The sequence below is a fragment of the Danio rerio genome, chromosome 14, assembly GCF_049306965.1.
Source record: "Danio rerio strain Tuebingen ecotype United States chromosome 14, GRCz12tu, whole genome shotgun sequence".
NCBI lineage: Eukaryota > Metazoa > Chordata > Actinopteri > Cypriniformes > Danionidae > Danio > Danio rerio.
Window position 1 is genome coordinate 39,164,221 of NC_133189.1, and position 24,286 is coordinate 39,188,506.

Genomic DNA, 24,286 nt, shown 5'->3' on the forward strand with positions numbered 1-24,286 from the left:
TAACGAGCATTTCAAAATAATAATCTAATTGCTAGTACTTTATTACGTACACAAACGAACGACATGTAATCAATTCTAATGTGTCATCCGTTTCTGCCTAGGTTAACATTTTTTTCGGTCAAACAAATTATTATTACGTTGGTATAGTGTTTACGATTGTCACGAATTCGTCTGTCCATCCATACACACATCCATACACATATTAGGTAGTTTAATTTTTGACACACTACCGTCTTCTCCGATTTTGAAGAGTGAACGCCATTCACGTTAAGTTTCTTTACTCAATCTGGCCGTAGGATGGCGGTGTCGTGCTTACTCAATGAACCATCACCGTCTATCCAAAGAGGAAAATCTATCAGCCAATCGGCTAGCAGGTTTCCTTTTAAAATGGGGCCCCGGGAAACTCGGAACCAAAACAAACGTCATTATTTACTCGTGCACTTGAATTGAGAAGGACAAGAGTAAACAGAGATACAGTAAGTTTAAACACTTTTTTTTGTATTTATTGCGACTCATTAAGTTAAACGGTTCGTTTTAGAAAATGAAAGCATGCTAGTTCAGGTTACCATATGTAACGTTACTGATAAAATATGCGTTAACGAACTGACGTTAGCGGAAATAAATTTAGTTACGAACAGTTGACTGCATTAATTAAACGACATAGCTGCTTTTCATTGTCTTGTTAAAGGTTTGCACTTAAAAACTACAATATTTGTTTTGCTTGTCTGGCTGTGCAAAGCTTCAGACATGGAAACCATGATTTACATGGATCAGGAGAATGGCAGACTGATGACTCCAGCTATCAAGTCTCGGCAGAACAGACTGCACTCAGCTCCAGGTCAGTAACGTTACCAACACTGAGAGATCATTCTGGGTACGGGACTTGTACAGGTTAGTAACGAGGGTTAACGTTATAGAGAGCATTATGGGGAGTCTAACGTTACTGTAAATAGTCCTTGAACAAGGGTTTCTTGTCTATGATTTTGGAGGCCCACAAAACAATATATATATATATATATATATATATATATATATATATATATATATATATATATATATATATATATATATATATATATATACATACAATTTTTATTTATTTTATTTCTTTTTCAAATTTCCAAATTCTAATTTAGCACCCAAAGGCCCGTTGTCAACTGATGGCCAATTTAGATCCTACCCTAAAAAACTCACAAAGCCAGAATATCAAGTTCCCACTAGTCAAAACAGAAACTTTCACATAGATGTTTTAAAGGGATAACTTCGTTAAACCCAATAGGGAAAAATTACTCAAGATTTACTTGGCATTTACCTCAAATGGTTACATACCTTTGTTTCTTTATCTTGTTAAACACTAAAAATATTTTGAAGAAAGCTGAAAGCCTGTATCCATTGATTCTCATAGTAGCAAAAACAAATACTGCAGAAATCAATGGTTACAGGTAACCAGCTTTTTTTCAAAATATAATTTTGTTTAAACAGGTTTGAAACCAGAAATGAGTAAGTAAATGATAAAAGAATCTTCATTTTTTTGATCCGCTGTCTCCTAGCTAAACATTTTTGTTGTTTTTGGCTTTTTAATGTATGCACATGTTTTCATTTGAATGTGTAACAAGAGTAAATTTTATAGCACAAAACTTAATCTGTTCTGTTACTTGGTTATGTGCCCTGCCAATCATTTTGTCACATCTTAGACATTTGTTTTGAATTAATTTCCTAACATATTAGAAATTAAGTACCACATTAATTTGCAATCCACAGGTCTTTCATGCAGATATATATATATATCATATGTTTGCACAATGATTCATTTAAAAGTCTATATGAGTAGAAACGCATCGTTAATAGGATGTTAATTTACTCACCCTCTGATAATCCAAGATGATTTTTTTCTTCTTTCCTTCAGTAGAAAATCTAGGATCTGTACTCGTTGATGACTTGATATGCTAATTAACTAACACTGAGATAAAAAACTAATAATATTAATACAGATACAAGGCCACAATCCCATTTATGACCTTTTTTTGTGTAAATAAAATAAAATTGGTTCCATCTGGGAGTCTGATTTGACTCAACCCCCACCCAAATAAAACGAAACTGAACTCCCCAGGAGACTTTTTTTGTTGTTGTTAAATTTATTACATATTTTATCTGTATCTTAAGTAAAATTTAAATAGTTATTCATAAATTTGTCTCTTCTCTTCAGATCAGTGCTTGAGAACACCTCTGAATGGAAAGGCACATCTCGGAGCTCCTTTGCAATCCAGTCGAAAAGCTTTGGGAGTCATTAATAAGATTGTCAACCAAACAAGCTCTCATGAAGCTGAGGAGAAGACTAAACCTGCTGAAGCCAAGGTTGGTTCTTCAAGTAAAGGTTTTGATCTGTCCCGGTCTCAGTTAAATATGCAGATCAAAGCATTTTCATAATACTCTTAGATGAATTGAATGTATTTTGTTCCATCAGTGCAAAGTGCCTACTCCACTTCCTACTGAAGAGTTGCCTGAGATTGAGAAGTTCTTTCCATACAATCCAAGCGGTAAGTCTGTGCTGCTTTCTCTTTGGAACTGAAATGTTTGTTCAGCTATTGACTGTCCTTGTCTTGTCATGGCTGTAGAGTTTGAGTGCTACAGTGTTCCAGATGAAGTTTACCTCAGTCGTTTCTCTCTGGCTGGTCTGGGTAAACGGACATGGCTGCCTGCTTCCCCTGTGGAAGAGTTTGTTGAACCATGTTTGCCACTCTCACCTTTAAAGATGCCCAAAGGTATTGAATGCATGAAAATGCAGATTAAACATGTATAAATGCAAAAACTCTTTATGCCCAACTGAACTTTGTATATTAAGTCTTTTATTTCCTCAACTGCAGAAGTGGAATACGGTGATGAAGTGGAGGCTTTCCTACAGACCATCAATGAGCTGACTGAAGTTGACTTGCCTCCTGAATGTGACTTTTAAGCTTTTTTTTTTTTTTTTTTTGTGCCTTAAACCTTGTACATTTTAAAATTGTTGGCTTTGTTATTAAACTATATCAAACGTTACAGAGGATTTTTTTGATGGTTCTTTATTGCATTTTTTTTTAACATTTGGTACATAATTAAATGCTTTAATCTAAACATGCTTGGTTTTTGTTTTCTCCCCCTCACAGTGAGGTTGTGCAGGTATTTAACTTACCAATTGGAAAAAAAAGAAAGAAAGAACTATGTGGTTCTATCAACTGAGAGACAAGCAAAAAGTAAAGTGTAAATAGTTCCAAACCATTGTGTTTCTCTCTGTCTCTCTCCTGTTGAAGATGGCAGCTAAAAACCAGTGCCACACGAGGCAAAACAAATACTATGGAAGTCAATGGTTGCAGTATTCCAACGTTTTTCAAAATATCTTATGTTCAAAAGAAGAAATAAACTCTTAAGGATTTGAAATGAGTAAAAGCTGAGTAAATGACAGAATTTTCCTTTTGAATTTGCCCTTTCACCCGTTTAAGAGGCCTTCAATTGAAGCAGTCTTGCATTCAAGTAATAATTTAACATCTCATGTGCTGCAGCAAATGAATATCTTCAGTATTTTTCTTATTTTCTTTTAAATGCACATTTTAATGTAAAGTAAATTTAGTAACAAGAACAAAACCATTTATATGCAAGAACAAATTAGCTGTAGATGTTTGTCTGCCTAACAATTAAGTAGCTTTTTCTGACCATTTCTTTACCTAATCTTGTTTCTGATTTAAGATTGACATCTCTGCTTGAAAATGACTACCCCCCCCCCCCACCCCAATACAGCTGCTGCTTGTTGTTTTAAATAAACATTTAGAAAAACGGTGACACTGTAAATTATTATTCCAATTTAAAATAACTGTCTTTTTATTATTGAATGTTAAGCTAATTTATCACCAAGATTTAAAGCTGAATTGAAAGTATCAATACTTCAGTGTCATAGAATCCTTCAGAAAATCCTCCCAGTTTGACAATATGGTATTTGTTAATCAATTATCGGCACTCAATTATTAAGTCTTTTATTATTGTTTATCCTACCTAACAACTAAGTTGTTTTTTCTGACCAGATGTTTCATCCTATTTACATGATCTAGTTTTGCATTTACGATTGATGTCTGCTTGAAAATAAGACTAATCCATTTGTTGAAAGGTGTATTTCCTCCCAAATTCTGATGCTTGTTGTTGTTTCTTAGTTGTATTGAGAACATTGTCATACATGTAATACTCTTCCTGCAGCGTTTCTCACAATGGAAAACTCTAGAGCTATAACAAATGAACAAAATTAAGCATTTTTATCTTTATTAAAAGAATATTCCCATTTTCATGTCTAAAGACATTTTAAAGTGCAAACGTTACTCCCATTAATAGTGGTAAAGTGGGGAAAACAAAAGGTTACAAACAAGAGTACCAGGTTAGATGGAATAATGCTAGATTAAAAAAGGAATGTTAAAAAATATTTACAATTATCATATTTACAATGTTATTAGCACCATTTGATAATGAATTGGAAATATCCCGCAAATATAAGCAATGAAGCTAAACACTTTGTACAATTTGGCCACCTATTCTAAAACTGTTTGAAATTAAAGAGCATTTTAAAGTGGATTGTCTCATACATACATACATACCTATTCTTCCTCTATAACCTGACCACAGTCTTTTCTTGCACTTTCACCAGACTAGTATTTCCTCGTACTATCTTCATTCTTCACTCGCATATCATTCTGTAACATGGATCTTCACCAGATACCCAAAGACGACATCTTTTTAAATGCAAAGTACTGTAATAAACCGGCTGCTTCATCATCTTTATGCAGTCGAGTTGCAAATACAGCAGTCTGTCTTTGAAGAAATCCTCATGTTAATCTTGAAATGGCATATAGTCATACAACTAGGTCTTCTTGATCAGCTGTTTCCACTAAGTCCCCTTTTTAGATTCCCATTCCTGGTTAAAAACAAAGCATTACATTGTAAGTAACACAAACACACAACATGTAAGATCTTAACAGCAGCACCCTCAAACTGATCGATGAAACTCATTAAATACTGACTCACTGAAGACGGACAATGTTTTAATGTGATCTCTATTGATGCAGCAAGCTGTTCTGTTTGCGTTATCTGACTTTTGATGCATTGCGCTGGATAATGTTGTGAACGCTGATGTGTTTACCTTGGCTTTCTGCATAACGTTTCCTTTTGTGGATGCATAGATTGACGGGGGCCGCTTGCGCATTTCTGAGGCGCAGTTCACTGGGAGAAACGACTCCATATACTGAGCCTCCGTCCTTTGGGTCTGTGTGAAAAGTAAGTAGCACTGGAAGTCAAATGTTTGGGATCAATAAGTTTTTAATGTTGTTTTTATTTTAAAGAGTTTGCTCTGCTTTGAATAAAAATTGAGAAAAACAGTAACATTGTGAAATATTATTACAATTTAAAATTTATGTCTCATTCATTACTGAATGCAGTTTAAACTAATTTATTCATGTGGTTTAAAGCATCAATACTTCTGTCTTCAGTGTCACACGATCCTTCAGAAATCATCCCAATATGACTATTTGCCATTTGCTGATTAATTATCAGCACTCAGTCATTAATAACAATAGTTCATTAACACTTTACAAAAATCCTTTTAAGTAATGGACTGATTTGAAGATCTTGATTTTAACATATGGTTACATTTGCGACCTGGTGACTCTCGCCACTCCAGCCCACAGTCTTCCTTTGGTATCTGAACTTACCCTGTATCAGCCACGCTTCTATTTTATTGTATATATTTGTAATGTTGTGCTGTAGCACTTTGAGTCTAAGTAAAGCGCATTACAAATAAAAAATATTATTATTATTATTATTATTATTATTAAAAAGGTTGTATTACTTAATGCATTTACTAACATGAACGAACAATGAACAATACATTTATTACAGTACATGTTCATGTTTGTCAAATACAGTTGTTCATGTTAACTCACGATGCATTAATGTTCACAAGCATGAATTTGGATCTTAATGCATAGTAAATGTTGATCTATCATTAATAAATACTGTACATGTGCTGTTTATACTTAGTTCATGTAAGTAAATACATTAACTAACGTAAACTAATGAAACCATATTGTAAAGTGTGAATAATAATTCTTATATTAACAATCTTGAGGGAAAAAATGTTCTGCATAGTTTTGTGGAAATACAATGTCTTCATTTTACTTCTGAACACATTAATGTGCCCTTGATGAATAGAAATTAAAAAGAAAATCATTTTAATTGTACTTTTGAACTTTTGAGCAGCAGATGATCATGTGACTGAAGACTATTGATCCCAAAATTATGACATTAATTTGCATAACAAAGAAAAAAGAAAAATAAATAAATATATAGTTGAAGTCAGAATTATTAGCCCCCCTGAATTTTTAGACCACTTGTTTATTTTTCCCCCAATTTCTGTTCAACGGAGAGCACATTTTTTCAACACATTTCTAAACTTAATAGTTTTAATAACTCATCTCTAATAACTGATTTATTTTATCTTTGCCATGATGACTGTAAATAATATTTGACTAGATATTTTTCAAGACACTTCTATACAGCTTAAAGTGACATTTAAAGGCTTAACTAGGTTAATTAGGTTACCTAGGCAGGTTAGGGTAATTAGGCAAGTTATTGTATAAAAAGTTGTTTGTTCTATAGATTATCGAGAAAAAAATATAGCTTAAAGGGGCTAATAATTTTTTCCCTAAAATTGTTTAAAACATTAAAAACTGCTTTTATTCTAGCCGACATAAAACAAATAAGACTTTCTCCAGAAGAAAAAATATTATCAGACATACTGTGAAAATTTCCTTGCTCTGTTAAAAATCATTTAGAAAGTATTTTAAAAAGAAGAAAAAATTTGAAGGGGGCTAAAAATTCTGACTTCAACTGTATATATGTGTGTGTGTATGTATGTATATATATATATATATATGTATATATGTGTGTGTGTATGTATGTATATATATATATATATATATATATATATATATATATATATATATATATATATATATATATGTATGTATGTATGTATGTATGTATGTATGTATGTATGTATGTATGTATATATGTATGTATGCATGCATGCATGCATGTATGTATATATATATATATATACATACATGCATGCATACATACATACATACATACACACACACACACACATTAAGTCTGTATATAAGAATATAAGACAATAGGAAGTAAGTAATATAATGTAATGTGTATTTATATAGTGCATTTATTGTGTATGACCATACACCCAAAGCGCTTCACAATCATGAGGGGGGGCCATGTTGGGTAAGGGTCAATGGAGGGAATTTGGCCAGGACACCAGGGTTACACCCCTACTCTTTACGAGAAGTGCCATGGGATTTTTAATGACCCCAGAAAGTCAGGACCTCAGTTTAACATCTCATCCGAAAGACGAGTCTAGTCATTACCTTATGTGCAGGTTTAGACTCTGTTGGCACCTCCATTTCTCCTCCAGCTAGAGATTTCTTCAGGTTTTCCTTCACCTGGGTGAGTTTGAGCTCCAGGTCCACACGATCGCCCTCTTTCACCCGACAGCTGTCCTCCAACTTTGTTACACACTCCTCCAAAGCCAACTTCTGCTTATCTGCACATATAGATGTAGAGTTACAGTTACATGTACATTTCTGGCAGATCCATTGTGACACTAAAACCAGAAATTACACCAACATTATGGACACTAGTGAATAAGCTGCATGGTTTGTGGGCAACATTTTTAGATAAAAAAAATATGAAATATTTATTATTATTATAATACTATTAATTATTTTTATGAATATCAGTACTTAATTAAGCTGCATATTTTGGGGCACAATGGAGTTGTTATTGTTGTTTTTTTTATTAAAAATACTACTAATTATGTATTAGTATTATACTATTATATTAATATTAATGGTGGCATGGTGGCTTATTCATTCATCTTCTTGTCAGCTTTTTCCCTTTATTAATCCGGGGTCGCCACAGCGGAATGAACCACCAACTTATCCAGCAAGTTTTTTATGCAGCGGATGCCCTTCCATCCGCAACCATCTCCGGAAAAACGACGGCTTAGTGGTTAGCATTGTTGCCTCACTGCAAGCAGGATGCTGGTTCAAGTCCCGGCTAGGCCAGTTGGCATTTCTCTCTGAGTTTGCATGTTTTCCCTTTATTTGTGTATGTTTCCTCAGGATGCTTCATTTTTCCCCACAGTCCAAAGACATGTGCTGTAGGTGAATTGGGTAAGCAAAATTGGCCTTAGTGTATGAGTCTTTGTGAATATGAGTGTGTATAGGGGTTTCCCAGTACTACGTGGCAGCTGGAAGGGCATCCGCTGTGTAAAACATATGCTAGAATAATTGGTGGTTCATTCCATTTTGGTGATCCCTAGTAAGGAACTAAGCTGAGGGAAAATTAATGAATGAGTACTTTTAATTAATTATTTTATGAATATCAGGAGTGAATTAAGCTGCATTGTTTGGGGGCAAAATTGAGTGTTTTTTTCCAAAATAAAAGTACTGCCACTTTATTATTATTAAAATATTAAAACAAAAATAAAAAGTCTTAAGAAAAAGTCTTAAGAAAAAATAGAAAGTCTTGATAATAGAACCATCATCACGTCAAGATAACTTGCAAATAAAAGATATATTTATATTGTAAAGTTTTATTTAGATAGTATATGTTTTTTATCGTAATTAAAAAAAAATTTGATATGTCTTGTGACACTCCTAAATTAGTTAGTTTTGAACCCAAAATAACTATTTTAATTGTCTATTGAAGAAATAGAAAAATGCTTTCGTTCTCACCAGTTGCGCTCTTCATCTTCTCTTTTGCCTCTCTTTTCTTCTTCCGCAGTGCGACTAGTGCAGTTCTAATGCTGTCTATTTCTGTCTCCAAGTCTTCTTTCTCTTTCAAGTAGCGGCGCGCGTCCTCCTGTGCCCGCGTTTTCCCGTACCTCCCATATTGATTTGCGTCTGAAATGTCAAGTGCAGGTCAAAGATCAGACACTAGAAGTCTGTGGGAAGGTGGCAAAGCTCTTAGCACTCTTGCGGTGAGAGAACGAGTGTGAAAATGCAGAGAGCTGTAGATCAAACCGAAATGTCTTGTTAAGCTCAGGTTACATTATTCTGACTGCTTTTGATGTGACAGCGCAAGAACTTTCAAAATGGCCCAAATTAGGCTGAGCAGTCAGCAGGCTGCTAAGAAAAATTCAAGATGGTCATGAACTGCTTTTCTTTATTTTGTACTGTTCATGATATCAAGATTTATTTAAATTTTTTTTACATAAAGTCATCATTTAGAAGCAATAGTACAGTAGCTGAGAGAGCTGAAAGTGATGCAATTTAATGAAACACATGCAATTACAAAATCACCAGGTATTTAAGTAAAGATCTTTTGGTTTGACAGCAAATGTAACCCTGCAGGCCACCCAACCTGCTCTGAGCTGGGATCGAACCAGCGGCTTTCCACATGGGAGTCGGTTGCTTTACCAAGGAGGCTAAAGACCATTGCCTCTATCGTCAGTCGCTAGAGCACCTTCAGCGGTCAGAGGAATGAGGTTTACCTGCTAAGCACTTCACTATCTGGCCACTGCTACAAAACATGTTAAGAAAATGTGCTGCAAATTCTCACAATGCCAACAAATTAAGAAAACATGCAGCATTTTCTCACAACACATGCAAATAGGACAGAAAACAACAGAAATGTTTCAAGAGGATCCCAAATAGGTTACGAACCTGATTATTTAGGGTAATAACATACAAAAAACAAGGGACTCATGTAATCAGGATGCTAAACTAAACAAAAAAATCCTTTCAAAGACCACCTACAACTTCACTGACCAATAGTCATGGCACAATAAACAAATCCAAGCTGGCTCCGTCACATTTTTGGGTCCCCTTTAAAAATTTCAGTTCATGCTTTTAGCATGTGTTGTGTAAAAATGCAGCATGTTTTTTTATTAGCATTTTAAGAATTTGCAGTGCGTTGCAGTGCAGTCATTTGTTTGCATTGTGAGGATTTGTGACACATGCGTGTTTTCTTAAATTGCAGCATGTTAAGCTCTCTCAACCATCGTACAATAGTCCATTTATTGTCCTATATTTACACCCTCATCTAGATTGGTTAACAGTTTGCATATTTAAATTGCGGAATGTTTGTAAACAAATCAGCATTACAATAAAGTATATAAAGAATACACTGTAAAAAAAAAATCCAGGAAAAACTTTTTGCATTTTCATTTTACAGCTACTTTATACCCACAATATCATTTACACATTGTTACGCAAAAATCAGAGAGGCATATGCCATTTTTCTCACTATAGTCAGACGTTTGAGAAGGATACAACTCAAACTTCCGTGGTGAAAACAGTATTTTTGTTCGTTTCTTTTTGTCTTATAGACCCACAACTTTGTTTTTGTAAGATTGGTTTGTTTTTAATATATTATGGCCAGTTTCCACTAAGTGGTACAGTTCGGTATGCTTTTATGGCCGTTTCCACTGTCAAAACGTACCTACTGTAAAAGCGAACCGTACTGTACCACTTTTTGGTACCCTTTGCAAAGGTACCAAGAGGCGGAGCTAGATGCGCAACTGAACGCTATTGGTTTACAGAAGCGTCACTCACTCATACACAAGCAGAAGAGTGAAAACAAAACAAAAAAACGCCATTTTCAAATACACAGCCAACACATTACATCGTAATACTATATGCATATAATAACAAGCCATGGTCGACCCGAGCTCATAAAAAGCTTGTCGTCATCTTGATGAACATCTACAAAGCCAAGAAAAACAAATCTGCCATGTCCTGTTTTTGTTTTTATAAGGTCGTCTAAAAGTGCGAACGGTTTCACTTTCTCCAGGGAGCTCGCGATCGCTCATGTGCGCGTCTATATTTAAAATAATGAACTTCTTGAGCTGATGATGATAATATGCGCGCGATTAAATTGCTTCCTTTCATAAACAGACAAACGCAAGAGTGAAGCGCGGAAAAACAAAGGAGAAGCTTGATAAAACAAAGGACAAATAATTCTTTCACCAACCTAAAACATGAACAAACTGCCATGTTTAACTATTATCATCGCCTTTTGGAATATTACGAAGTCAGAACGACAAAATGACTTTCTAACAAGAGGTCACATGTGCTGGTGAAGATTAAAGATGCAGATGAGAGGTTTGCACTGACTGGGCTATATGTTGCATGTCGTTTTGAAGCCAAATAAGGACTAAATGTATGCTCTGTGTAGTTTTTCTGTAATTGGTAGGATATCGGAGACTGTAAGGGTCTATATATGTTCATATATGAAAATTATTTATTTATTTTATATAACTTCAGACATTACAGTAGGCTATATCGCACATCATTGATCTGCAGTTATAATCAAAGCTTGTTTATAGAAAGTTTAGAAATGAACATTTATACACAAATATTTCTGTGTATAAAGCATCTGTTTTGTGAGAAAAGCTTCTCATATATGTGAACAACCCATACAGCTTTACTTAGACATTTCCTCGAGCGAGAATGACGTCATCTGAAACTTTGTCATACACCACGCCCACCAAAAGGATACCCTTGGTACCATTTAGGCAGTGAAAATGCAAGCCTGATAAAGGTGAGCCGTTCTGTATTGTACTGTGCCAGTCAGCGGAAATGGGCCATTAGTTACTAAGTTGTTTGTTCATTTCTTACTGACACATTCTGGGGCAAAGCTAAACAGTGGTTTAGAAGCCTGCATTGATCTTGAGGCGAAGTTTAGTCAAACTATTAAATAATAAAGTTGCTCGATTCACAACCTGCTATTTTGGCAGATTGGCTTAAATGAAAATAGTGTATAGACTAATAAGAAAGTGTTTAGTTCTGAATCTTACAACATGTTTTTACAATGTCATGACCTCTTATTTGTCAAAAGGAATTTAGATGTTTCATTGAGGTCTTTAAAAGCATTATACACTGAAGATTATTACTATGGCCCCAACAGCTGTGTTTGATGTGTTAGAAGTACAGCCAGTGCAGTGCAGAGAGTGATGGGACTCACTGGAGCCGTGGCGCTTTAGGGTGATTTGTGGACTGGGTTTTCCTGTGTCACTGCTGGAGAAAGATGAACGACGCTTCGTCTGTGCTCGTCCCCTCAATCTCTCATTCTCCTGCTGAAGAGATGGAGAGTATCAGGTCAGAAACAGAATGATCATGATACAGTCTATACAAACTGATGTACTTTATGCTGTATAATCTGGGTCAAAACACAAGACTAACGGCATTTTTGACTGTCATACCTCAGATAACCCTTATTGTGTATACAGTATATTAGGATACATTTACACAACAGTGACATACCAACAAAAAACTGTATGACAACGATTCTATTAATTTTTGACCTGGTACAAAACTATTTTCCCAACAAAACTAAAGCTTTAAAACAGCACAATAGGTTAGTTTAAACAGATTGCAGTATACTACAAGAACAAATATAGAAAACAGTTTAAAAATCAAACAATATTTTGGTAATTTACAAAATTCTGAAACATGAGAAGACCACAAGAATGTAAAGAGCTGATGTTTCTGTGCCTGAGGGTTCAGAAAATCTTTAACAAGCCGCACATAGGCCAGAGGTCATGACGACTGAACCTGAACTAACCCCTGATTACTGCACACACAGTCATCACACACTTCTCAGCTTTCATTAAACACCAGTCAGAGCACAAGGAAATATCTGACTTTGTTTTAATCCGAGGTTAACAGCAGTGCCATACTTAAAAAAACAATACATTATTTGTATATTATGACTACTAGATTTGAATAACGTGCTTTAATATATACTTTTTTAAATATAGACAGCATCTTAACAAAATGTGACAACACTGAAGCCTTCGTTGCATTTGCCTTTCTGCAGCATTACAATGATTTTTATTTTCAAATAGTGAGAGTAATATCTGAACTTAATATGTTTTGGACCGATCTGAGGCTGTTCTCTTTAAGATGGACTATGTCATTTTTGTACAGTAGCCTAAATACACAGACACATTACACACTAAAGAAAAAAATAATGATAAGCCTTATTAATAATTGGGCATAAAGAAGATTTATTCTATATACTTTGAGTAAACAACGTTAAGTGTATTTTGAATGTCTTTTGAGGGGAGAAAGAGATGCAAACTGGGCTTGTAAAAAGCCTCCCCTGAGAAAAAGATTGGAAACCACTAGGCTCTGTTTACAACTAATTAAAAAAAGCCATTTTTGTTGATTCGATCTCAAGTGGAAGGGTCTGAAATGTTGCCATTTTCCAGTAGTTCATATATTTGACTGGATTGCTTTTGTAGACCCTCATGTAGCTGAATGCGTTTAAACAACCACCAAAGACCACCTACTCAATCTACTCATGTAATTCTTTACCATTTCAGTTGTTGACGTGCTAGCCAGAGGGGATTTAAACTTTGTATTTAAAAAACTTTGATTTAAAAATTGTAAGTTTGTTTAGAAAAAAACTTGGAAAGCTAGTGTGGCTTTTACAAAAAGTCACTATATTTATTCACCATAGACAGTTTCTTTTAAAGAAATCAAGAAAGTAATCAAAACTTTAAGACTTTTTGTTTTATTTTGTTTTTTATTTTATTTAAAATGTAAAATTTAATTTATTTGTTTTATCTTTATTTAATTTTAATTATTTAATTTTAATTTTATATTTATAGTTATTTTATTTTTATTTTATTTGTAATTAATTTTTATTATTTAATTTAATTTAATTATTTTATTTTAAATTTTATTTATTTATTTGTTTATTTAATATTTTTTATATATTTTGTATATTTTATTTTACTTTTTATTTTATTTGTAATTACTTTTTATTATTTAATTAAATTTTATTATTTTTATTTTTATTTTTATTATTTATTATTTTATTTTTATTTAATTATTTATATTTTGTTTTATTTATTTTGTTTTATTTTGTTATTTTATTTATTTTACTTTATATTTTATTTTGTATTTTATTATTTTATTTTGTATTTTATTTTGTTTTTATTTTATTTTATTTTTATTTTTAATTAAATTTAATTATTAATTATTCGATTTATTTATTTTATTTATTTATTTTTATTTAGTTTTTTATTTTATTTGACTTTTTATTTTATTTCAAATTTATTGCAATTATATTTTATTTTGTTATTTAAATTTTAATTTTTAATTAATATATATTAATATGTATTAATTAATATATATATATATATATACACATTTTTTTTTTAGTGAGACTTAAACTCACCAGGCTTAAACAGGAATGTAATCAGATCGCATGTCCATACCAGATGTAAAAAGGGCCTTAAATCAGTGTTAGCATACAACCAACTCTTTGTTCACATGTGAGAATTGTGCAGCCACAAACCTCTGTTTCAAAAGGGACCTCGTCGTACGTTCTTGAGTCTGTGGATGTTGCCCATCTGAATAAACAGAATGAGAGGCAAGAACTGTTACAGTAGTTCAAATTAGCAAGAAAATTCTATCTTTAACTCTCCACCCCTCATCTCCTTTATCCTCAACTCACAGGAAAGAGTGACGTGCAGCTGTGCGGATATTGGCAATAGTTTCCACATCTACATAATCATAATGAAGGGACTCTGGGTCTGCAGAGGAACCGGTTTCTGCCAACAGGACACCCAGCCAACGGCCCATGTCCTCTGAACAACTCGCCTAACACAATACACACAAACAAACATGAAATACAAGTACAAACACAGAAAAAGACTAAATAATAGATCACATGCACACTCAAAATATATATTTTTCTTGCTTGTTCGAATTACCAAATTAAAATGAACTAAAACAACTCAATTATTGAGATTTTAATTGTTTTATGTTCAATTTACATAAATTTGTTAAGTTAACTTAATTCAGGGGTGTCCAAACTCAGTCCTGGAGGGCCGCTGTCCTGCAGATTTTAGCTCCAACTTGCCTCAACACACCTGCAAGCATGTTTCTAGACTGCCTATTAAGAGTTTGAGTAGCTGCCCAGGAGTATCTAATTGGGGTTGGAACTAAACTTTGCAGGACACAGGCCCTCTAGGACCGAGTCTGGACATCCCTGACTTAAACGATTTGTGTTCAGACAACATGAATGAATTGTGTTGAACCCTGCTTTTTTATACAGTGCAGACATAAACTGATGAAATTAAAAGATTGGGCAGAATTTATTTAAGTAAAATAAAATAGTAGTAAAAAAAAGAAAAATAATACAGTAAACAGCAACAGCTAATTAGCATGCATTTTGCTAGCAAGATTTCAATGTGGTCATGTCATTGAATCATGAATATTTTCTGCTTGTTATCAAACTATTTCAAAACTGTAACATGAGGCAATTCAATAATAACATAATGTTATGATATCCATTTTACCATTATTTATCAATACGTGGCTCTTTTTGGATTCTCTGAAGCTATAGGAATTAAAAATGTACAACAGGAAATACATTGGGAGCACTGTTTTTGTTTATGTACCTCAAAATGCTTATTGCTTATTGAGGCACTTTATTCTGCACAACAATATTATAGCTCCCTAACAATACTTAAACATAACTATCATATTTTCATCAAGCAGTAATTAGTTTAAAATTATTTAGCCATATAACTGCTAGTAGTAGGAATGCATTGATTGTCATTGTTAGCTGAAACCAAAACTATATATAAAAATGGTTTCATTCATAAATTAGGATAAATAATAAACATTTTATGGGGAAAAACTTAAAATAAGACAATTTTTAAATAAAATTTTAATTTAAAATAAATATATATTTTTTTGTAGGCAGTAAGCTTAATAAAACATTTTGTATGTGTAAAAATCTTCTATATGTATAAAAATGTCACCAGGTTTGTTCTAAGATTTTATAATTTATCTTTATTAGTCAGTGTACTGGATATTTTTTGATTAACTAACTTAAAATAAATATAACAATAATTGAACAACACATTAAATAATGAAACCTACTTGAAAAAAATGTTATTTACGAACGAAAAAATGATTTTTGTGGGATGAAGGAAGATTTGGAAATGGCATCAAACAAACGGCAACTGTAACTGGTTGGTCACATGGAAATGACAGTATGGCTAAGGGAATATAATAAGACTTCCTTCACTATAAAGTGATATAAAATGATAAGAACAGACTTTTTTGTCATGGTTTTGCTATGTATTTTAAACATTGGAGTAGTTAGGGTGTATTTGGTGATTGCAGTAGTTGGGGTGTATTTTTGTGATTGCCAGAGTGCTAAAATAAGGTTTTATTATAAGGTTATAAGAATTAAGATTTTTTTTTTATTTCTAATTTTATTAAAATATTTAATTTGATTTTTATTTTATTTATAAATATAAATAATATAATTTATCTTTTTTTATTATATATTTTTATTTTATTTCTTTTCTTTTAAATTTTATTTTGTATTTAATTTTGTATTTAATTTTTTATTTAATTTTATTTTATTATTAAATATTTAATTTTATTTGGTAATTATTTAAATTTTGTTTAATTTTATATTTTATTTTAAATTTTTATAATTTTTTATTAATTTAAAATATATATATTTTTTTTTATTTTTTTTTTATTAATAGGGACCGTTATCAGAGAAATCTTAAATATATTATAGCAATGATTAGAGGGCCAAAGTAATTACTTAAATTATTCACCTACTCAAGAGAACGTGAAATTGAACATCCTAAATTTGCCTGCAGTTCATGGGTAAGCCGCTAGCATGAAGTATTGCTATGAAAGTTATTTGCTATAAAACAAACCATCCACTACCTCTAAAGCTGCCACCTCTGCACCACCTTTCAGTATCCTCAGGGCGAAGGGATGTTTGGGCCCAAGTCCTGGGACAACCTCACAGCCCTTCAAACCAACAGTGGTGTGAGGGACTCGCTGTTCTCCTTTCTCCTGGTAAAGGTAAAGAGATCCGGCCCGCACACGACACCAGTGTTCCCTCCAGCACCGATTCACCAGCACTCCAACATAACCTGACACACACACATAGAGGAAAGTGAATTACAGCAGTCATTACAGTCTGTTTCACGCTGTAGATTTATTCCACTTTACTGTCTGAGATCAAAGGCCGACAGAGACAAGTTGGAAATGACAGGTGGAGAGAGTTGTAATTTGAGAACAGAAAGAGGATATGAGAGAAAGACGAGTGTCGTACCACAGCGAGGATCATGGTCAAAGGAAGAGCGAGAGTCTCCTGGCAGAGGAGGTTTTCTTTTGGAGAAGCTGATTATTCTTGTGATCTTTCTTCCGGCGGCTCGGCTTACAGTGCCTGTTAGTTCTGATAGTGCACCTCGCTTGGGTTTACCTGTAAACACACATACAGGTGAAATCACGATTATAACCCTCCTTATTTACCCTAATATTTTCCAAATTATGTTTAACAGAGCAAAGATTTTTTCACAGTATTTCCTATTTTCCTATTTTTTTTTTCTTCTGGAGAAAGTCTTAACCCTTTGACTGCCCGCTCTATCAAACAGTTGACTGTGTTTTGAATGTTTTAAATAATGACTGTTAAAGTATTTTAAAGAATTACTGTTTTAAATAATGGCTTACACACACAGCATTATTGGTTAACAAAAAAAAAATAAAAAATCAAGCATTCTTGTTGCAGTTGTTGTAGTACTTTATTGTTTAAAAAAAAAAGAAGTGTTAAATAAAAATCTGAAACTTTTTGTGGCATACTTAAGAAAAAAAAGGTGATTTAGTATTCAAAACTATGCCTGACGATCGGGTTGTCATGCTCCTAACCCTTTCCACAATGCATGGGCCTCTTACAGCTGTGGGTCATAACCCAAAGGACAAGATCTCTGATACATGCGGCAGAAATGAGTTTCCCTCAAAGGGTGGCTGGGCGCACCCTTATAAATAGAGTGTGGGGCTCTGTCACCTGGGAGGAGCTCGAAGTAGAGCCGCTCCTTCTCCACATCAAGAGAAGTCAGCTGAGGTGACTCGGGCATTCGTTCCAAATGGATGAACAGGGTTCACCAAACTTGTTCCTGGAGGTCCGGTGTCCTGCAGATTTTACCTCCAACCCTAATCAAACACACCTGAACAAACTAATCAAGGTCATACTAGGTACACTTGAAACATCCAGGCAGGTGTGTTGAGGCAAGTTGGAGCTAAACCCTGCAGGGACACCGGCCCTCCAGGACCGAGATTGGTGACCCCTGCTTTAGAAATTATAGGACATGTTGAAAAAAATACATTGAGTGCCTTAACTAGCGACATTAGGAGTTAAGAAATGCAAACATTTTCTCCTGATGGGGTAGTTAAGGGTTATTTGTTTCATTTTGACTAGAATTAAAGCAAAAAAACAAAAACATTAAAGAATTAAAAAAAAAAAAAACATTTTAGGGTCAATTTTATTCACCCCCTTAAGCTATATTTTTTCGATTGTCTACAGAACAAACCCTCATTATACAATAATCTAGTTCAGCCTTTAAATTGCACTTTATAATGAATACTAGTATCTTGACAAATATCTGGTAGAATTTTATTTACTGTCAGCATGGCAACAATAAAATAAATCATTTATTAGAAATGAGTTATTAAAACAATTACGTTTAGAAATGTGTTGAAAAAAATCTTGTTTTTGTTAAAAAAAAATAGGGGAAAAAATATACAGGGGGGCTAATAAGTCTGACTTCAGCACACAAACAAACACACACAGGTTTGATGGTTGATTGGAGTGATATGCATGGACTACAGACACACAATCTGCAGGGATTAGGCCAAAGCTATTAAAGACTTTCACTGATCTAAACAATGATGATCACAAAAGATCTGTTTCCAGCATAAAGACTTGCGGCTTGTTAATAGAGCAACTGTGACAAAGTTCTTATAAAGATAATGTGTATGATAGAGATATTGTTTTTTGATAAAAAAAAAAATTGACAGCACAGTAATATTGATGATTTGAATGATAGCAAGGGTGTTGCAAAATGATGGGGTTTTTGCTTCTTTTTTTTTTTTTACACATTGTCATATGGTTGCTAGTGGGTTTTAAGTGATTGCAAGGCTAATCTACACAGTTGCAAAAGTATGAGTGTTGATTTTTTTAAACTGCCATATGGTTGCAGTAGGTAGTTATGCATGGCTGTGCTGCTATGCAGTTGCTAAATTACACATGTTTTTACACAGGTAGTCTTACCAAATTGCCATGTGGTTGCTAGTGTGTTTTGTGTGGTTGCCAGGGTGTTGTTATGCTGTTATTATGGAGACTGTTTTTTATGTTACTTAGCAGTTGCTAAAGTGTTATGAGCCAGTTTTAACATGATATTGTGTGGTTTATGCTATTGCAAATATGTTGCTACGCAGTTTCAGAGGCTTTATAAATGTTTTTAAACATGCTATATAGTTACTATGGTTTTTCAAGTGTTTCCCATGTGTTGCTATGGGGATTATAAGGAATTGTTGGTATTTTGTTCCTATTCATGTGAGTATTGAATTTTTTTTCAGTGGGTATCAGGGTTGCTGTACAGAGGCTAGGGTTAATCTGGTGATTGCCAGAGTGCTGAATTAAGCTTTTATTATCTTATATTATATTTATATTATATTTTATATATTTTATTATATATTTTATTTTATATATGTTATTTTATATTTTGTTTCATTTTTTTAAATAAAATTTGAATTTATTTTGACTTTATTAATAATATTTAAATTTTAATTTAAATTTAATTCATTTATTTATTTATTTTACTTTGGGGGATGGTTATTAGAGAGCTCAATGGTTCTGGTTGTTTTTTGGTGAGTGCACATATTCACATGTTTAACAAAAAAAAAAAAAAAAAAAAAAAAAAAAAAAAAACTCTGCAGGTTGAATTACCTCTCTGGAGTGAATTACTAATCTAGAGTCAAATGTGTAATCAGAGAAGAATAGCAAGGCAAAGCTGAAGATCTCACCATTTTCCCGAATGTCACGAGCACTTTCTCCACTTGGCATACTGTCAGAGTCTGAGGTTTGCTTCTCTGCAGAACACCACTGCAGGGACAACAGCACAGCCAGATGAAACTTAATATGCCAAATGTTTAAATAGACACATCCATAATTATTATCTATGACTAATGCTGTACAACGCCATATGCAGTTTACAGAAAACTAGTTCTAGGCCAGACAGCAACAGAGTTAAGACACGAAAAACAATCCTTGGACAGTCTACCTCACACAACAGATAAACTCAGGTAAAATAGGTTTCCTAACACACACCTATCATAGCATTCCCCATGATTTTGCCACTCACAATATGTGACCAATTTACTACACTGAGCTTGACACCTTTAATTAAACCAGAAGAGTGAGTCCAGTTCACTTAAATGCAGTCAGTCTGTTTACACATACACACCGAGACAGGCACTCACAGAAGCGCTGGGCATATAATTACACACAATGAAAGAGGACAGACTCTCATCCTTATAAAGCAGCACTACCATTAACCGGTTTGTAATCAGGCCATTTTTAAATTGTTTTTGAACAATATAATCTTAGAAGCTCAATTTTATTTGATAATAATGCAGTAAAAGTCACACTATTTTTTACAATTTAAAACAACATGGTAAAGTCATCATGAATTGATAGTTGCAAAAACTTTTATTTCAGTTTGTTGATGTATGTCCAACTAAGACTGAATATTGAGTAGGGACGGGGCTTTCTTTTAGCACAACATTCCCTCATACTACTGATAAGATAAGAGGGATGTGTCCTGTTGAAAAATCCAGCTTAAACCAGCCTAGGCTGGTTGGCTGGTTTTAGCTGGTCGTCCAGGCTGGTTTTAGAGGGGTTTTGGCCATTTCCAGGCTGGTTTCCAGCCATTTCCAGCCTGGTCTTAGCTGGTCAGGCTGGGAGATGACCAGCTAAAACCAGCTTGACCAGCCTAGCCAAGCTGGGAGTCCAGCCAAAACCAGCTATATCCAGCTTAAACCAGGCTGGTCAAGCTGGTTTTAGCTGGATTTGGCTGGTAATTTTCCAGCCTGACCAGCTAAAACCAGGCTGGAAATGGCTGGAAACCAGCCTGGAAATGGCCAAAACCCCTCTAAAACCAGGCTGGTCAACCAGCTAAAACCAGCTAACCAGCCTAAGCTGGTTTAAGCTGGATTTTTCAGCAGGGTGGTCAAGAATAATGTGGCTGTCGGAGGAAATAGACTTGTGGTTAGTTTGCCAAACACAGCAAAAGGTGCTCGTGGCGACCTGAGTTCGATTCCTGACTTGAGGTCCTTTGCCGATCCTTCCTTTATAAATATCATGCTAACAGCTAGCACATGTACCACAGGCTTAGTGGTTAGTGTGTGGTCAGTGCGCTGACACAGCACAGAGGTGCTCATGGTGACTCGAGTTCGAATCCCGGCTTGAAGTCCTTTGTCGATCCTTCCTCCATCCTTCCTTTATAAATTTCATGCTAAAAGCTAGCACATATACTACAGACCTAGTGGTTAGTGTGTGCTTAGTGCATTGACACATCGCATCGAGATGTTTATGGTGACCTTAGTTCAATTTCCGGGTTGAGGTCCTTTGCCGATTCTTCCTCTATAGATTTCATGCTAACAGCTAGCACATGTACTACAGGCCTAGTGGTTAGTCCATGGTTAGTGTGTCAACACATAGCACCTAGATGCTCATGGTGACCCAAGTTCGATTAATGGCTTGAGGTCTTTGTCGGTCCTTCCTCTATAAATTTCATGCTAACAGCTAGCACATATACTACAGGCCTAGTGGTTAGTGTGTTGTTAGTGTGTCGACACATAGCACAGAGGTGCTCAAGGCAACCTGAGTTCGATTCCTGGCTAGAGGTCCTTTGCCGCACCTTCCTCTATCCTTCGTCTATAAATTTAATGCTAACAGCTAGCACATGTACTACAGGTCTAGTGGTTAGTGTGTCGACACATAGCACCGAGGTGGCTTGAGCTCAATTCCCAGCTTGAGGTCCTTTGCCTGAAGGTAAAAACCCCTAAAATAATTATAATAAAAATAATAATGTGGCTGAATCCGTCAAACTGATATCAACAGAGAAGGACCACCAAAACTTAGACTTTGATTAAAGATTAATAAAACTAACAGCACAGGACTAATTAGCACAGATTAATTGTTCACCTAACTTTCTAAACTAACTGAGTGTATCAAAGACATCAAAGACCGGATGACCAACAATTTTCTTCTCTTAAACTCCGACAAAACAGAATTATTACTTATTGGGCCTAAATCTTGCACACAGCAGATCTCGCAACTCAGTTTACAATTAGAGGGATACAAAGTTAGTTTTAGCTCTACTATAAAAGATCTGGGTGTCATATTAGACAGCAATCTAACTTTTAAAAACCATATATCCCATGTCACAAAAACTGCCTTCTTTCATCTGAGAAATATCGCTAAATTACGAAATATGCTATCCATCTCAGATGCAGAAAAGCTAGTCCATGCTTTTATGACTTCGAGACTTTATTACTGTAATGCTCTATTTGCTGGCTGCCCAGCATCCTCTATTAACAAACTTCAATTAGTACAAAATGCAGCAGCCAGAGTTCTGACCAGGTCTAGAAAATATGATCATATCACCCCAATTTTATCCTCCTTACACTGGCTGCCTGTTAAGTTTCGTATTGAATTTAAAATATTACTTCTCACCTATAAAGCTCTAAATAATCTAGCTCCTGTTTATCTAACCAACCTTCTGTCTCGCTACAAACCAACTTGCTCTTTAAGATCTCAAAATTCAGGGCTTCTGGTAGTACCTAGAATAGCAAAATCAAGTAAAGGAGGTCGAGCCTTCTCTTTCATGGCTCCTACACTCTGGAATAGCCTTCCTGATAACGTCCGGGGCTCAGACACACTCTCCCAGTTCAAAACTAGATTAAAGACCTATCTGTTTAGTAAAGCATACACTTAATGCATCACCTAGCGGGTTCCACACAGGCTTCTGCATCTTGCTTATATACACTATGAACAGCAGCTACGCTAATTATTCTCTTTATTCTCTATTTTCACCTGGGGATACTCATCCCGAGGTCCTCAGATTATGCAGAGTCACTGATTGGATCCAAGACCAGCGACGTGATGATCCCAAGGATTCCATATCCGGGACCAGGCCATATCCTGAGCTGCTGCTGTGCTGATGGTCGTGGGGAGTGGAGAACATGAGTCTGATTCCAGCGACGTTCCAGGGACAGACGAGTCTTCGCTGAGGCCATCTTCCAGCCTAAACCACGGCGAATGAAGCTCTTCACAAGACTTTTGGCCAGCGGAGAAATTAAAATGGTCGTGCCCAACTGAGTCTGGTTCCCTCAAGGTTTTTTTTCTTCACTTCCATCAGGTGAAGTTTTTTTTCCCTCTCCGCTGTCGCCACTGCCTCGCATGGTTCAGGATTGGTAGAGCTACGCATCGATGAATTTGCTCTTCAGTGTTCGAACTCTCAGTAATGATTAAATCACACTGAACTGAGCTAAACTGAACTGAACTGAACTTAAACACTAAAACCTGAACCACACTGTTCCAGTTACTGAACCACACTGTTCCAGTTACTATGACTATTTATGTGAAGCTGCTTTGACACAATCTACATTGTAAAAGCGCTATACAAATAAAGCTGAATTGAATTGAATTGAATAGCAATGTGCTAGCAAAATGAATATTGTAAATTTTGATTTCACACAAATTTTAGAACAAATTTGACTTTATATCATCATTAGCCATAGTATTCAGTATCACATGATCCTTCAGGAATGATCCTAATCTAATATATTCCCATTACAGACCTACATTCATATTACATTTCTTTAATTAGTGATGACCACGATGCAGGAGAACAAATCATTGTATCTGGCCTATAGAATGCAACTATACATTCAAGATATAGGGACATAAACAACCTTGTATAGTTTTGTCTTACATTTATATCACATTGTATTTTCACAAATAGAACAAGTGCAAATGTCATACTGATTTTATAGAGTTTAATAAACAAATTAAATGCTCTTAACCTGTTATATTCTAGACATAAAACTGCCTGTTTTGCAAATTTGCAATTTTGCAAACACAAATGTTCTGGTAATACTAATACAAAACTTCATCATTATCCAAAGTCATTCATCTTGCTTTTTATTTTAGGTGTGATTATTTTCATAACCAACTCCACTCACAGTGAGAAAACCTTTCACAGAAAACCTACTCCCAAAAGTTCTTGCAATCCATCATATGCACACTTTATCAGTCAATATTGAAGATGTGATGCACAGGAGTCATGAATGAAACA

The 24,286-nt window shown here is 34.5% G+C and overlaps 2 protein-coding genes across 5 annotated transcripts in view; one reads left to right on the top strand and one right to left on the bottom strand.

Moving 5' to 3' along the window:
* The first annotated feature begins 371 nt into the window (after positions 1-371).
* pttg1 (PTTG1 regulator of sister chromatid separation, securin) lies at positions 372-3,108 on the top strand. Its single transcript, NM_001271474.1, is given in 6 exon segments — positions 372-476; positions 740-838; positions 2,207-2,355; positions 2,465-2,537; positions 2,616-2,762; positions 2,865-3,108. Coding segments are annotated over 5 exon segments (549 nt in total). The 5' UTR covers positions 372-476; positions 740-747; the 3' UTR covers positions 2,954-3,108.
* Positions 3,109-4,267: 1,159 nt separating this feature from the next.
* afap1l1a (actin filament associated protein 1-like 1a) overlaps positions 4,268-24,286 on the bottom strand; it is a 70,469-nt gene continuing 50,450 nt past the window's right edge. For 2 of the 4 annotated variants that reach the window (XM_068213234.2, XM_009291126.5), the window contains exons 10-19: positions 19,950-20,028; positions 17,200-17,349; positions 16,806-17,017; positions 14,560-14,705; positions 14,401-14,455; positions 12,058-12,166; positions 8,826-8,993; positions 7,455-7,630; positions 5,156-5,278; positions 4,268-4,930 (exon numbers count right to left, since the gene is read on the bottom strand). In XM_068213234.2, the coding sequence (XP_068069335.2) occupies positions 4,904-4,930; positions 5,156-5,278; positions 7,455-7,630; positions 8,826-8,993; positions 12,058-12,166; positions 14,401-14,455; positions 14,560-14,705; positions 16,806-17,017; positions 17,200-17,349; positions 19,950-20,028 (1,245 nt within the window). In that variant the 3' untranslated portion in view covers positions 4,268-4,903. 4 annotated transcript variants of the gene reach the window in all.